Genomic DNA, 16,072 nt, shown 5'->3' with positions numbered 1-16,072 from the left:
ACCATGATGGGTGGTTTTGTACCTTCTTTAATGACTTCCCACATCTGTGGCACATATATCTGTACCACCACCACCTGTACTTTGGATTGGCTAGTCTGGTAAATAATGTTTTTCCAAAGTTAGAAAAGCTCAGATAAGTTTTTTGTGTACCATATCATATAAATGAAAAAGTTACATTTTTTTGGGTACTTAGGATGGGCCTGTAAGTACATATTGTTTTTTCTAAACTAGGAAAGGAAAAGTTTGTTTGTAAGATTGTCTTTTTCAACTTTGTTTTCCTCACAGTGGGAAAAGGCATAAAATCATTTGTGAAGTAAAAGGGTTAATTATCTACATCCCACCCTTGTTTTTTTCTGAAATTACCATATTATTAAGTTTTTAAAAATATTAAAGGTGGGAAAACTTTTTTAATTGAACCTTTAATGGGAGCACTTTCATTCAGATCATTCCAGATTGAACCAGTATTATAGTCTGGTGTCTGACTTCTCTTAACTTTGGAATTCGTTGAGTCTCTCACTTGGTAATAGGTTTTTTCCTATTGTAATTTCGGAAAAAACAAAGCACGAAGAGCAGCCTAATTGTGCCACATAAAATTGTTTGGATACCAGTACTACAGAATGCCTGTGTACTGGGAGATTTTGGAAATTCCAGGCACAAGTTTTCTGATTGTTGGATAAAACTTTTACTGTATCCGTTTCTTTGGTATAGGGAATTCCAAATCTGTTTTGTCACACCTTCATTGTTGTCTTGTTCAGTTTCTTCATGTTTGTTTTATTCATTCACCACTATAATCACGGATTATTTACACCTTTTCAGACTTTTGGAGACTGTGTATACAACATGCAGAATTCTTAGCATTACATTTGTGTCATTAAACATATAAATCATGAGTTGATGCTTGAATATTATTTTTTCACTTTCTGATTGATTGAATTCTTGCAGGCAGTTGCTCTCTGCTGCTCATGTTCTTGCCATGGATTCCAAGAATCTACTAGACGTAATAGATGGTGTAAGAGTGAGACACAACCTGGCTGCCTTCCTGCCAAACAAACATTCCGCTGTGTAATTGATCCATGGCAGTCAACACCTGAACACTCCCCCCTCCCAAAGTGCATCTTGGACAAAATTTGACAAGCCTGAAATCTATGAAACCTGTGGCTTATTTATAAGACTCCGTAGAAATACTTGACTATGAATACGAGTTTTTAATCTACGAAATAGAAATTTTGTGTAAATTCTGGTTTTCTGGACACCTGTCTCATGTAATACTTAGGTTATTTGTAAATAGTTATTAAACAGGTATACACTCTACATGATATCTGGTGTCCAGTATATTGTGGCCCTTGTTAAAGTGGGACTCCGAAGAATTCTTAACTGCTGTAAGTAATTAATTTTACATTTAAAGTGGACAACAAAGTGGGAGCAGGTGTTCTCTGATTTGCATCAATATTTTTCCCAGGATGAGTGAGAGCACATTTCAACAATTAGTTTTATTAGTCAGTGTCACCTAGCCTTACTGTGATTACTGCATGTCAGGAGGTGACAAACTTGAGCCCAGGTTGTTTTCCTTAGGGTGTCTTATTCCATTACTGTTAACAAGAGGATGTCACGGTATAATCAGAAGACAAGTGCAAAATTTTTTCCCTGGTGTGTGTATGTGTGTGTGGATGGATGTATGACACTGACTTCAAAATCTTATTTTAACAAGACTGCTAGTTAACTTCTGTTCTCTATCCTTGGCCAAACTCATAAATGATGAACTTTCAGGTTCTTTACATTTTATGGGAACTTTTTACTTTTTACATTAAAATGGGAAAATGATTTATGGTATAAGAACACATTATTTTAAAGATATGGAAATAAGTAAAAAGGAAAGTACATAAATCATTTATGAAAGGGCCATACTGATACCATTTCTTCGGTGTCATAGCTTGCTGCCTGTAGTCATGAGTGGCCAAAGTTTTCATCAGATTCTCGAGGTCACTGATTAGACATAGCTCATGTGCCTTTTGTTCATCAGAATGTAAAGTGCTCAAGATTGGCAATATTTCCACAGCCAAGCTTTTTGCATATTTTTTATCTTTGATGAGGAAATGCACATCCGATGTGTATATTTTGTGGCCACGTTGCAAGCTCTTGTACGTACTCCAACTCATGTCTTTATATATATAAATATATATATATATATATATGAATATGTACTATATGATCTTTGTGGTGTAAATATTAAAACTTCACTGAGTGTAATTATTTAATTTGATGGTCTCACTGAATAAAGAACAATGACCCACAAGTGTTTTTCTATCTATCTAATGCCTGTACCCACCTGGAATTCCTTCAAGGTTGGCCAAAGCAATAATCTCCATAACTTGCAAACTCATGCTGCTTCTTAGCCTTCAGTGCCTCACCCTTAACAGGCTACAGGCAGAGGGCAACTCGAGTGCAGTTTATACAGAGGCTCCAACCTAATTTTTCTACTGACTATGTCTACCTAATGCTCGTGCTTAATATTTCTATCAACTACTTCTACCTAATGTTGTTACCAAATGCTCCTGCCTTATATTTCCAACCTACTATTTCCATACATCTACCTATATCGGTGATGCCCATGCCCTTCAGAATTCCCTCAAGGGGATGGCCACCACAAAAAAAAATCACCATAACTGGTGAACAACAGTGTTGCTCGCATCACGGCCTTTGGTGTCTCACCTTTAGCGGAACACTGGCAGGGGGCAACTCTAGCACGTTTTCATAGGCTGCTACCAACAATTACTACTACTACCTAATGTTGCAGCCTACAACTATGCTCCACTGATAAACTGTTATTTATCATTTATTTACTTTGCTTTGCCGCTGTCTCCCGCGTTAGCGAGGTAGTGCAAGGAAACAGCCGAAAGAATGGCCCAACCCACCTACACACACATATTTGCGTTCACACACGCAAATATACATACCTATACATCTCAACATATACATATATATATATACACACAGACATATACATATATACACATTTAAAAAGGCAGTATCTAGAAGTGTGCCAATCTTGATGCATTTATGATAAAACTAACAATTCTTGCATTTATCATCTGCACAACTAACTACTGGCAAACATTTGAGAGAAAAAAGAAACTTTAATATGGGAACAGGGGAAAAAATACTACCCATATAACTCCTGTATATCATAAAGGGTGACCATGGGGGTTGGGAATCCTCCTTTCCTGTATTATTACTATAAAAGAAGAAACAGGAAAGAGCAATGAGAGGATCTTTTTTTGTCTAAGTCTTAAGTTTATCGGTTTACCATGTAAGTTTTAGAGGACTCCCCACAGATGGTGCTCATTTTATGTTAAATTTTTTTTTGTGTCTCCTAATCCACAATGCATACTATGTAATGCTCATCTAACCAACCAGTCAAGTTGATCTTTGTTGGCTAAAACCAGCCTGATAAAGTGATAACATATATTTTGTTCCAATTTACCAAAAGAGTTTGTTATAAACCAATTATTCTATCACTTTCCCCAACTGTTGAGAGGAAAGAGATAGGTAGGTTGAAATTTGGTTGCAAGGCCTCTTTATTATACCTTAAAAGGGTAGAATTAATGCAGGCTTAAAAGGTACGGAGAAATTTCTTTCCAGTCAACTTTGGTTGGATTTAATATGGAAAATTTTGCCTTTGGTTGGGCTATGAGTTAAGAATTCCTAAGGAAAGTCATCTTTACCTGTTGTCTTAACGTTTTGGAATTCATGAATGCTATTGTCACTGCCCATCTAGATCAGTGGATTAAATTCCTCTGAGCATGCCTTGTTCATTATCAGAATGTATTTTTCAACCTAAAATGCTGCCAGAGTAATATTAGATTTATATCTTGAGAGGTGAGGGTAACTTGGGAGGTGAGTGGAAAATTGTTGGGGGCCCTATCTTGAACTATATTAAAAATTTTCCATACTTTTGTCAGATGGGGTTAGATTTATTTCTGAGAAAAAGTTGAGCCCGTATTTTTTTCTTTGTTATTTTGACCACCTATTACGAAGATACTATACATCTTTAATATTAAGAAAAAATTAACACCATCTCTTAGCTCTAGCTAATCAGTATTCCTCTGTCCACCATGGGGATAAAAACTTTCAGAAATATATGCCCTTTGCATGTTTGAACACACTGGTGCATATCTCAATTAAAAATACTAAAGTACTTCACACTGTTCTCCAAAATATGTCTACTGGAAAATGGCATAGATTTTACCTTGTCTTTCCACTGAGGCCAGCACTTTTCTTCTATTTTCCAATTCATCAGGAGCCAATGGGATTCCAGTTGTCCTTCTAATGAATAAAAGTCGGATGATGATCACTACTGCCTACTTCAGGGTACGCCGATACTTTGCATTTGAGTAGTAAGCAGCTGTTCCGTCTGAAAAGATCTAATGTAGAATCTATTAATTCTGGGGTCAAAGCTTATGAACAGGTCTGGGGAAGTGAACAATGAGATGCATGGTGACATACTAATAAAATCTTTGAAGATAATAAGAGCAGAGGTTCTAACATCAGAACCCCAAAGGTTAATGCCTAGCCATGATGCCTTTTTTGAAACATCACTGCCTTCCCTTTAAAAAATTTACTGGGAGGTATACTATAAATAATAATGAAAAGTTTGCTTATCCAAATATTTGAAGCATACCTGTAAATGAACAAGTCCACAGACTAAATTTAATGGATTATAATCAAATTGGCCCTTAACATGACAATGTGACTCAGGAGAGGAACAGGGACATTCCCAGAAGAAATGAAATCACAGAAGAGTGACTCAGAAAGTACACTGAATGATGAAAAAATTTGGAGACAAGTCAGAGAACTGAATGTGATGGTTATGTATAATGGACAGCTATGGTGACAGAAAAGACTATCAATACATAAAATAATGTTTCAGATTTGTATGACAAGGTGAACTATATCTTTCTTCTTTCTTTTAAACTATTCGCCATTTCCCGCGTTAGCGAGGTAGCGTTAAGAACAGAGGACTGGGCCTTTTTTGGAATATCCTCACCTGGCCCCCTCTGTTCCTTCTTTTGGAAAATTAAAAAAAAAAAACGAGAGTGGAGGATTTCCAGCCCCCCGCACCCTTCCCTTTTAGTCGCCTTCTACGACACGCAGGGAATACGTGGGAAGTATTCTTAATCCCCTATCCCCAGGGATATATCACAATATATATCACAATATATTTCTTTAATGCACATGAAATGCTTATTATGGACAGGTACTGACAAAAAATATCCAATTTCTTTTTCTTATGCATGGCTATCTATCTATCTATATCCTTGAAGTCTGTTCCCAATTGGAACTCCCTCAATGGGTTGGCCATAGCAATAATCTCCATAATTAGCGAACTTCTGTGCTGCTTCTTAGCCTTTATCAGGCCACTGGTAAAGGGCAACTCTTGCACAGTGTTGCAGAGGGTCTTAACGTAATGTTTCAACTGACTATTTCTACTAATGCTCCTTCCTAATGTTCCTACCTACTGCTTCTACCCAAAATTTCTACCTAACGCTCCTTCCTAAATGTTCCTACCTACTACTACTACCTATTACTTCTCTCATTACACCAAAAGGCAGGGTTAGCACATTGTGCTCACTGTATGAAAATCTAGTTATAAAGAATGAGCTGTGTCAAGTGTTGTCATGCATTATGTATGACAAGGAGAGAATGTATGCTTGTGAACAAAATGCCAGTCATCCAAGTGTAGGTGAAGCAGATGGAAAAGACAGCTACCTGGGTCAAAGGAATGCAACTTGACAACCAATGAAATGCTGGCTCACTATGCAGCTGTCATTAAACCCCCCCAGTACTTAGGTGGGTAGCGATGCTGTTCCCTGTGGGGCAGGGTGTCACCAGGAATGAAAGAGGGCAAGCAGTATGAATAAGTACAAGTGTATATATGTAGATGTCGGTGTATGCGTATGTATTTGTGTATATGTTGATGTGTATGTGTAAGAGAGATATGTGGTAATAAAAAGAGTGTGGTTGAGAGAGCAAAAGAGGGTGTATCGAAATGGGTTGGTCACATGGAGAGAATGAGTGAGGAGAGATTGACAAAGAAGATATACGTGTCAGAGGTGAAGGGAACGAGGAGAAGTGGGACACCAAATTGGAGGTGGAAGGATGGCATGAAAAAGATTCTGAACGATCGGGGCCTGAACATGCAGGAGGGTGAAAGGTATGCAATGAATAGACTGAACTGGAACGATGTGATATACCGGGGTCAACATGCTGTCAATGGATTGAACCAGGGCACTTGAAGCGTCTGGGGTAAACCATAGAAAGTTTTGAGGGGCCTGAGTTGGGGTGAGAGAGTATCATTAAATTTTAGGGAGAAAAAAAAGATGTTTTGGAAGGAGGTAAAGTGCATAAGACAAGGGAACAAATGGGAACATCAGTGAAGGGGGCTAATGGGGAGGTGATAACAAGTAGTGGTGATGTGAGAAGGAGATGGAGTGAGTATTTTGAAGGTTTGTTGAATGTGTTTGATGATAGAGTGGCAGATATAGGGTGTTTTGGTCGAGGTGGTGTGCAAAGTGAGAGGGTTAGGGAAAATGATTTGGTAAACACAGAAGAGGTAGTAAATGCTTTGCGGAAGATGAAAGCCGGCAAGGCAGCAGGTTTGGATGGTATTGCAAAGGAATTTATTAAAAAAAGGGGGTGACTGTGTTGTTGACTGGTTAGTTAGATTATCTAATGTACGTATGAATCATGGTGAGGTGCCTGAGGATTGGCGGAATGCTTGCATAGTGCCATTGTACAAAGGCAAAGGGGATAAAAGTGAGTGTTCAAATTACAGAGGTGTAAGTTTGTTGACTGGTTGGTAAGGTTATTTAATGTATGTATGACTCATGGTGAGGTGCCTGAGGATTGGCGGAATGCGTGCATAGTGCCATTGTACAAAGGCAAAGGGGATAAGAGTGAGTGCTCAAATTACAGAGGTATAAGTTTGTTGAGTATTCCTGGTAAATTATATGGGAGGGTATTGATTGAGAGGGTGAAGGCATGTACAGAGCATCAGATTGGGGAAGAGCAGTGTGGTTTCAGAAGTGGTAGAGGATGTGTGGATCAGGTGTTTGCTTTGAAGAATGTATGTGAGAAATACTTAGAAGAGCAAATGGATTTGTATGTAGCATTTATGGATCTGGAGAAGGCATATGATAGAGTTGATAGAGATGCTCTGTGGAAGGTATTAAGAATATATGGTGTGGGAGGCAAGTTGTTAGAAGCAGTGAAAAGTTTTTATCGAGGATGTAAGGCATGTGTACGTGTAGGAAGAGAGGAAAGTGATTGGTTCTCAGTGAATGTAGGTTTGCGGCAGGGGTGTGTGATGTCTCCATGGTTGTTTAATTTGTTTATGGATGGGGTTGTTAGGGAGGTAAATGCAAGAGTCTTGGAAAGAGGGGCAAGTATGAAGTCTGTTGGGGATGAGAGAGCTTGGGAAGTGAGTCAGTTGTTGTTCGCTGATGATACAGCGCTGGTGGCGGATTCATGTGAGAAACTGCAGAAGCTGGTGACGGAGTTTGGTAAAGTGTGTGGAAGAAGAAAGTTAAGAGTAAATGTGAATAAGAGCAAGGTTATTAGGTACAGTAGGGTTGAGGGTCAAGTCAATTGGGAGGTGAGTTTGAATGGAGAAAAACTGGAGGAAGTGAAGTGTTTTAGATATCTGGGAGTGGATCTGTCAGCGGATGGAACCATGGAAGCGGAAGTGGATCATAGGGTGGGGGAGGGGGCAAAAATTTTGGGAGCCTTGAAAAATGTGTGGAAGTCGAGAACATTATCCCGGAAAGCAAAAATGGGTATGTTTGAAGGAATAGTGGTTCCAACAATGTTGTATGGTTGCGAGGCGTGGGCTATGGATAGAGTTGTGCGCAGGAGGATGGATGTGCTGGAAATGAGATGTTTGAGGACAATGTGTGGTGTGAGGTGGTTTGATCGAGTAAGTAACGTAAGGGTAAGAGAGATGTGTGGAAATAAAAAGAGCGTGGTTGAGAGAGCAGAAGAGGGTGTTTTGAAGTGGTTTGGGCACATGGAGAGAATGAGTGAGGAAAGATTGACCAAGAGGATATATGTGTCGGAGGTGGAGGGAACGAGGAGAAGAGGGAGACCAAATTGGAGGTGGAAAGATGGAGTGAAAAGGATTTTGTGTGATCGGGGCCTGAACATGCAGGAGGGTGAAAGGAGGGCAAGGAATAGAGTGAATTGGAGCGATGTGGTATACAGGGGTTGACGTGCTGTCAGTGGATTGAATCAAGGCATGTGAAGCGTCCGGGGTAAACCATGGAAAGCTGTGTAGGTATGTATGTTTGCGTGTGTGGACGTATGTATGTACATGTGTATGGGGGGGGTTGGGCCATTTCTTTCGTCTGTTTCCTTGCGCTACCTCGCAAACGCGGGAGACAGCGACGAGGTATAAAAAAAAAAAAAAAAAAAAAAAAAAAGTTTGTTGAGTATTCCTGGAAAATTATATGGAAGGTATTGATTGAGAGGGTGAAGGCATGTACAGAGCATCAGATTGGGGAAGAGCAGTGTGGTTTCAGAAGTGGTAGAGGATGTGTGGATCAGGTGTTTGCTTTGAAGAATGTATGTGAGAAATACTTAGAAAAACAAATGGATTTGAATGTAGCATTTATGGATCTGAAGAAGGCATATGATAGAGTTGATAGAGATGCTCTGTGGAAGGTATTAAGAATATATGGTGTGGGAGGCAAGTTGTTAGAAGCAGTGAAAAGTTTTTATCAAGGATGTAAAGCATGTGTACATGTAGGAAGAGAGGAAAGTGATTGGTTCTCAGTGAATGTTGGTTTGCGGCAGGGGTGCGGGATGTTTCCATGGTTGTTTAATTTGTTTATGGATGGAGTCGTTAAGGTGGTGAATGCAAGAGTTTCAGAAAGAGGGGCAAGTATGCAGTCTGTTGTGGATGAGAGAGCTTGGGACGTGAGTCAGTTGTTCACTAATGATACAGCACTGGTGGCTGATTCAAGTGAGAAACTGCAGAAGTTGGTGACTGAGTTTGGTAAGTTGGTGACTGAGTTTGGTAAAGTGTGTGAAAAAAGAAAGCTGAGAGTAAATGTGAATAAGAGCAAGGTTATTGGGCACAGTAGGGTTGAGGGACAAGTCAAATGGGAGGTAAATTTGAATGGAGAAAAAGTGGAGGAAGTGAAGTGTTTTAGATATCTGGGAGTGGATTTGGCAGCGGCTGGAACCATGGAAGTGGAAGTGAAATATAGGGTGGGGGAGGGGGCAAAAGTTCTAGGAGCATTGAAAAATCTGTGGAAGTTGAGAATGTTATCTTGGAAAGCAAAAATGGGTATGTTTGAAGGAATAGTGATTCCAACAATGTTATATGGTTGCGAGGTGTGGACTATAGATAGGGTTCTGCGGAGGAGGGTGGAAGTGCTGAAAATGAGATGTTTGAGGACAATATGTGGTGTGAGGTGATTTGATCGAGTAAGTAATGAAAGGGTAAGAGAGATGCATGGTAATAAAAAGAGTGTGGTTGAGAGAGCAGAAGAGGGTGTTTTGAAATGGTTTGGTCACATGGAGAGAATGAGTGAGGAAAGATTGACAAAGAGGATATATGTGTCACAGGTGGAGGGAACGAAGAGAGGTGGGAGACCAAATTAAGGTGGAAAGATGGAGTGAAAAAGATTTTGAGAGATCAGGGCCTGAACATGCAGGAGGGTGAAAGGCGTGCGAGGAATAGAGTGAATGGGAACATGTGGTATACCGGGGTCGACGTGCTGTCAATGGATTGAACCAGGGAATGTGAAGCGTCTGGGGTAAACCATGGAAAGTTTTGTGGGGCCTAGATGTGGAAAGGAAGCTGTGGTTTCAGGGCATTATACATGACAGATAGAGACTGAGTGTGAACAAATGTGGCCTTTCTTGTCTTTTCCTAGCGCTACCTCGTGCACATGCAGGGGAGGGGTTTGTCATTTCATGTGTGGTGGGTTGGCGACGGGAATGAATATGGGCAGACAGTATGAATTATGAACATGTGTATATATGTATATGCCTGTGTGTCTATATATATATGTAAACGTTGAGATGTATAGGTATGTATATGTGCGTGTGTGGACGTGTATGTATATACAAGTGTATGTGGGTGGGTTGGGTTATTCTTTCGTCTGTTTCCTTGCGCTGCCTTGCTAACGCAGGAGACAGCGACAAAGTAGAATAGAATGCATTTTTTATAATACTTTGTCGCTGTCTCACGTACATGTAGTGGACATTCTATTTCTTGTTTCTTTATTGACAAAACTAAGTTACATCTTGTGGCACTACACAACCGAACACTCTTAAGAGAAATAAAGCCATACCATCAACAAATTCTTTCTTTCATACTTAATTGCCATTTCTTGCATCAGCAAGGTAGCCCCTGGAACAGATGAAAAAAGGCCATGTCCACTCAAATTCATTGTCTAGCTGTCATAGGTAATGCACCAGTACAACTCCGAAACAAAAAAATTATTCCTATTTATCACATTTATGAACCAAATACTGCTATACTATCCACTCACTCAAATAAGATATCTTTAATGTTCAGGATAATATTACTATGTACTTTAAAAAAAAAATACATTTTCTCTTGCATCTAACTCCCTAACAATGACATTTACATGATGTTACAAATATTTCATGTTATCTGACAACATAATAATCACATATTGCATTGGGTAACTCAGCATAATAACACACTACAAAAGTTTATGGAGACAGTCTTTTCAGTAACAAAATTAATTCGTACAGAGTTTCCTTGTATTCTTATACAGTACTTCTAGGATTAACAAAATGCCTCCAAAAAACCTCTCTATTGGTCATTACGCATGCCTGTCTTCAAATCACAAGTTGAGATACCAGTTAGTAGGCACTGCTGAGGACAAAGCATAGTAAGCTTTATAATAAAAGTCATGAGTATTACTTTAAAATATTAACTGTTCTTTCCCTGGGGATAGGGGATTAAGAATACTTCCCACGTATTCCCTGCGTGTCGTAGAAGGCGACTAAAAGGGGAGGGAGCGGGGGGCTGGAAATCCTCCCCTCTCGTTTTTTTTTAATTTTCCAAAAGAAGGAACAGAGGGGGCCAGGTGAGGATATTCCAAAAAAGGCCCAGTCCTCTGTTCCTAACGCTACCTCGCTAACGCGGGAAATGGCGAATAGTTTGGGAAAAAAAAAAAAAAAAAAAATTAACTGTTCAAATTCAACATTTTTATGCACTTAACAAATGACTAACTATTCTACTGCTAGCAATATAGTACTGTCTAATCCATGTTCTTTTTTCTTTATAAACCTAGGAAACTTGGTACCATTTCATGAAGGTATTGTGCAAAGTCTCCCCTACACTTTCAAGTATCCTATTAACAGACTGTCACAAACATATTTTTCATACATATTCGCCATTTCCTGTGTTAAAGAGGTAGCATTAAGAACAGAGGACTGAGCCTAAGAGGGAAAATCCTCACTTGGCCCCCTTCTCTGTCCCTCCTTTTGGTGAAGTAAAAACTGGAGGGGAGGATTTCCAGCTCCCTGCTCCCTACCCTTTTAGTCACCTTCAACAACATGCACGGAACACATGGGACATATTCTTTCTCCCCTATATGAATATATTTCTATATTTACTTTAGATATCTACACTTAGTAAACAAGTACAACACTTTAAACATATCCTAAGGGATTCAATATCTGGTTAATTATCACATAATATCAATCTTCCTCATTAGCATCAACCAAAGTACTTTAAACATATGATTACTGCTTTTTGTGTTATTATGATGTTAATTTATGGTTAATAAAAACTTTTAATAAATTTGTTTAACTTACAGACCTACCAATAAAATAACACTGCAATCATTAAGGTAGCAATGAAACATGAGTTATTAATCAGGATTTAATTTTCAGTGTTTCTCCACTTGCCTTCTACAAGAAAATATTCTCACTAGGAAGACCATCGTCAAAATGTTGAAAGTGAATTCTGATTAACATCGTGGCTTTCATCGCTACTTTACATCTATTCAACTGAATTACCAGTATCACCATGATAGAAACAATATTAAAAAAAAATCCTACTTCAGTAGCCCCTATCTAATGTGACCATCACAGAATTACATCTCTAGGTGATAGGTTTCTACACTGTACAACGCTTATGAAATCTAAATTAAATCTCTCAAGAAGGAAAGGTCCTCAGTGTGCCCACTCAGAGAAAGAGACAATTTCTGTCACTGGATTACTTACGCAGGCTTTATTCCAATCACATTTGTGATTTTATATTAGAAGATACATACACTTTCTTAAATGGACAACATTTTAACCTAAACCTATACAGATGAGATATGTGTATTCTAATATATCCATTTCAACCTTGAGTTTTACATGAATAGCACAATCTATAAAACATAATGGAATATTATATTCTGATGCCTTTACAAGAGCTTCACAAATTCCTGAAGTACAATGTATTTTTCATTCCTATCTTTCACACAACTGAGATAACCACCCCTAGTTACGTCCAACTGGATGTATATCAGTCTAATCTTCGTTGGTAATTACAAAATGAGTACAATGCCCCAAATATAGAGCCTCTTGTCCACAATGAAGTCCCACATACCTTTCCTTTGTTTCCCCTGAGTATTTAACATGTCCTGGTTCAGTCCAATGACAGTGTGCCATCCGCTGCAAACCAAATCCCACTTTCCATTACGTGCCTTACACCTTCCGGCATGTTCATACCCCAACTATTCACAGCATCTTTCATTCAATCCCTTCCAACATGTATATCCACTCATTCATCCTTTACATATGTCCAAACCAGGTCAGTACACTCTTCAGTTCTCATTCATACTTACCTTACTAACACATCTCTTTCTTACTCTATCATTCCACAATCATTTAATTCTCCTCACAACCACATATTTCCAACACATTTACCCTGTTCTATGTCTCATATCAATACAACACTGCAGGTTCTACTACATACCTTCAAACATACCCATCCTCACCCTTCAAGATAGCAACCTCTCTTTCCATACATTCCACAATGTTCCCACGACCTTCACCCCCATCCACCCTATGACTCACCTCAGCTCCGATGATTCCAATCACTGCCATGTCAACTCCCAGGTATCTAAAACATTTCACTTCCCAAATTTTTCCATTCAAATTGAAACCCCAACTAACCTGTCTCTCTCCAGGGAGTAAAGCTAATAACCTTTTTTTTTACAGTTACTCTCAACTTCCTCCTTTCACACACATATATACCTGAACTCAGAAACCAATTTCTGTAGCCTTTCAATATAATCTGGCATTATTTTCATGTCATCAGCACACAATAACTGAGTAACCTCCCAAGCAACCCCACCCCTGACAGACTGCAGACCTATCCCTTTCCCTAAAACCTTAGCATACACTCCAAGAACCATCCAGTACTCTTCCACTTGATTTCCTAATGTCAGAGGTCACACAAAATCCTTTACCTGTACTATCACATACTCTCCTTGTGCACTCCTCACCTTGCATTCTTTCTACATGCCCAAACCATCTCAAAGTATTTAATTCAAACCACCGTACAATTCATTCCTTTTGCATACCCTGCCATTCCAAATCTCTTATACACCCCGTCATTACTTTCTTCATTCCATCTAGTCATACATGCCATTCTTGATAAAAAAAAACTTCTGACTGCTTCCATCTATTTACAAAACCTTCTAAATGATATCTTTATTAACCTACCTTATGTTTTCTCCAGATCCATAAATGCCACAAACTTTTCTTTTTCTTTAGGGATTTTTCACATGCGTCCTTCAAAGGAAACTCCTGATCCACATATCCTGAACCTGCATACTTTCATACTCTCAATTATCACTCTCCAATACAACTTACCAGGTACACTTAACAAACTTATACCTATGTAATTCAAACACTCATCTTTGTCCCCCTTGCTTTTATACGATGGTACTATACATGCATTCCGCCAATCTTCAGACACCTCACAGTGATACACATACACACATTGAAAATCTTAACTAACCAATCAACATCACAATCACCCCCTTTCTGAAGATGTTCAACTGCATTACCATCCACTCCAGCCACCTTGCCACATTTCATCTTATGCAAGGCTTTTTACACCTCCTCTCTCTTCACCAAACCATTTCCCATCACTCTCACTTGACATACCTCCCGACCCAGACACTCTAAATTTGCCATCCCAGCATCAAACACATTCAACTATCTTTTAAAATACTCATTCCAATTCCTTTCATCCTTACCAGTTACCATTTCCCCACTAGCCCCTTTCAAAGATGCTCCCATTTGTTCTCTTGTATTTCTCACACTATCAACCTCCTTCCAAAATATCTTATTCTTCAAGAAGTTTACTGGTAATTTGCTCACCCCAACTCTCACTGAACTCTTTTCAACCTCTCAATCTCCTGTCACTTTCTCTTGTGCATTTCCCAATCACTTGCACTCCTCCTCCTCCTCCTCCTCCCCCCCCCCCCCCCCCCTCTTAAGTGGTGCCCATGTGCCTCTGCTTTCTTGTTCACTAGCAACTTTACCTCATCAACCCACCACTCACTACCTTTTCTTACATGCTTATCTCCCACCTTCCACATATTAGACACTTCTCTTTCACATGCCAGCACTGCTTCCCCAAACATCTCCCATTTCTCACCTACATATATGTTTACATGCTGCATGCATGTAAGTGTATGCTTATATCTCATATGAATATATCAGCATGTGCACTTGCATGCATTTGTGTGTGAATGTGAGTGGAGTATATGTATGCATTTATCTAATGAATGACTTAGCATGTAGGTGAAAGCTTAATATGCATTGAGGTAAAGCCTGACATAATTTTTCTGTACAAACACTGAAATCTGGAAAAGGGTTTTTGCCACAGCCACAATAATATTCATGTATTTTCTTAGTAAATCTTTGATTATTGCATATTCTGTACTTCTGAATAACTGAAATGAATCAGTAGTACTGTGTGATCAAACAAAATTCAAACAAAATATTATCACAAAGACAGATATATAACTTGATAGTTGATTATTTACAGTAAAAACACAAAATTGCAGCTTTTCTTCTTGATATTTCAATACACAGACCTAGTGACATTCAACTAAACAAGTTGAAAGTTTTCTTTAAATTTAAGCTGATTGGCCTGGAATAGGGGCAAGTCCAAAACATTTGGATGATGGTACGAAGGCTTCCTCATTCCAAGAACTATCTCCAGCATTCTAAGGGCTCTCACAACTTTGTCCCTAAAAAAATTTATTATCAATACTGAAAATACTTGGCAATCATAAGACTGCCTCATGAACTCAAATATCACTAATAGGTCTGATTATGCAGCATTCCAACAGAATTTGACACCCATTATCAAAGGCAAGTTTACACAACTTGAACACGATTCCTAGAAAAAGGACACCTTTCACCTGCTGATAATTTGGCTATTAGTGAGGGACTTTTATTGTTCAGTCAAAAATCAAGGTTCTGCTACATTTTTATTGTAAATTCACCTTCCAAATATACAATCTAAAAGTCTCATCGCTTAAGCAGCTTCTTTATCTGTGTATTCTGAGACCCAATGGTCATGTCTGCTTTATCTGCCTTCTCTTGAATGTTGTCTATCATTGCATTCTGGTCTGTTATTTCAGATCCAAGACCCACTGCCAAACCCTTAAGGCGTGATAGACCAGCAGACATGTCATCTGAAAGAAGACTATTTTGAGAACTACAATTTTTTTTACCTAAGCAGCACTTAGAAAATGACACTGAAGTTAATCTAAAGTAGCCTGCAATAAATATACAAATGAACTGAGTATTCCTCTAATATCAGAATACAAAAGCTCTCTGAAAAAGGTCGTAAAGGTCAATAAATACAGTAGTCACTAACTAGTACATATCCAAAGTCTTAAATAACAGCCCAAATGTATAGGGTACAGTGCAAAGGATATAGAAAACAAGAAATATATTTAAAAGAAATCCTTGGAAAATATAAATTCCCATATATATATATATATATATATAT

General features: G+C 38.7%; 2 protein-coding genes across 25 annotated transcripts in view; one reads left to right on the top strand and one right to left on the bottom strand.

Moving 5' to 3' along the window:
* The window catches only part of Fak (protein tyrosine kinase 2 Fak), a 216,925-nt gene extending 214,632 nt beyond the window's left edge, over positions 1-2,293 (top strand). For all 21 annotated transcript variants that reach the window (XM_071693206.1, XM_071693201.1, XM_071693208.1 and 18 more), the window contains one exon: positions 943-2,293. In XM_071693206.1, coding sequence (XP_071549307.1) covers positions 943-1,066 — 124 coding nt within the window. In that variant the 3' untranslated portion in view covers positions 1,067-2,293. The remainder of the gene's footprint in view (positions 1-942) is intronic.
* Positions 1-16,072, bottom strand: part of Snap29 (Synaptosomal-associated protein 29kDa) — a 43,164-nt gene that overhangs the window by 12,311 nt on the left and 14,781 nt on the right. For 2 of the 4 annotated variants that reach the window (XR_011716702.1, XR_011716701.1), the window contains exon 7: positions 4,247-4,421. Coding sequence is in view for 2 of the 4 variants with exons in the window: in XM_071693215.1 (XP_071549316.1) it covers positions 15,586-15,752 (167 nt within the window). In the remaining 2 variants the exon portion in view is untranslated. Of the gene's footprint in view, positions 1-2,145; positions 4,422-11,909; positions 15,753-16,072 lie in introns of those variants that run through there. The other 2 variants (XM_071693216.1, XM_071693215.1) reach the window with 2 other exon arrangements.

The sequence above is a fragment of the Panulirus ornatus genome, chromosome 55 (genome assembly GCF_036320965.1).
Source record: "Panulirus ornatus isolate Po-2019 chromosome 55, ASM3632096v1, whole genome shotgun sequence".
NCBI classification, from domain to species: Eukaryota; Metazoa; Arthropoda; class Malacostraca; order Decapoda; family Palinuridae; genus Panulirus; species Panulirus ornatus.
This window is presented reverse-complemented; position numbering and strand designations above follow the sequence as displayed.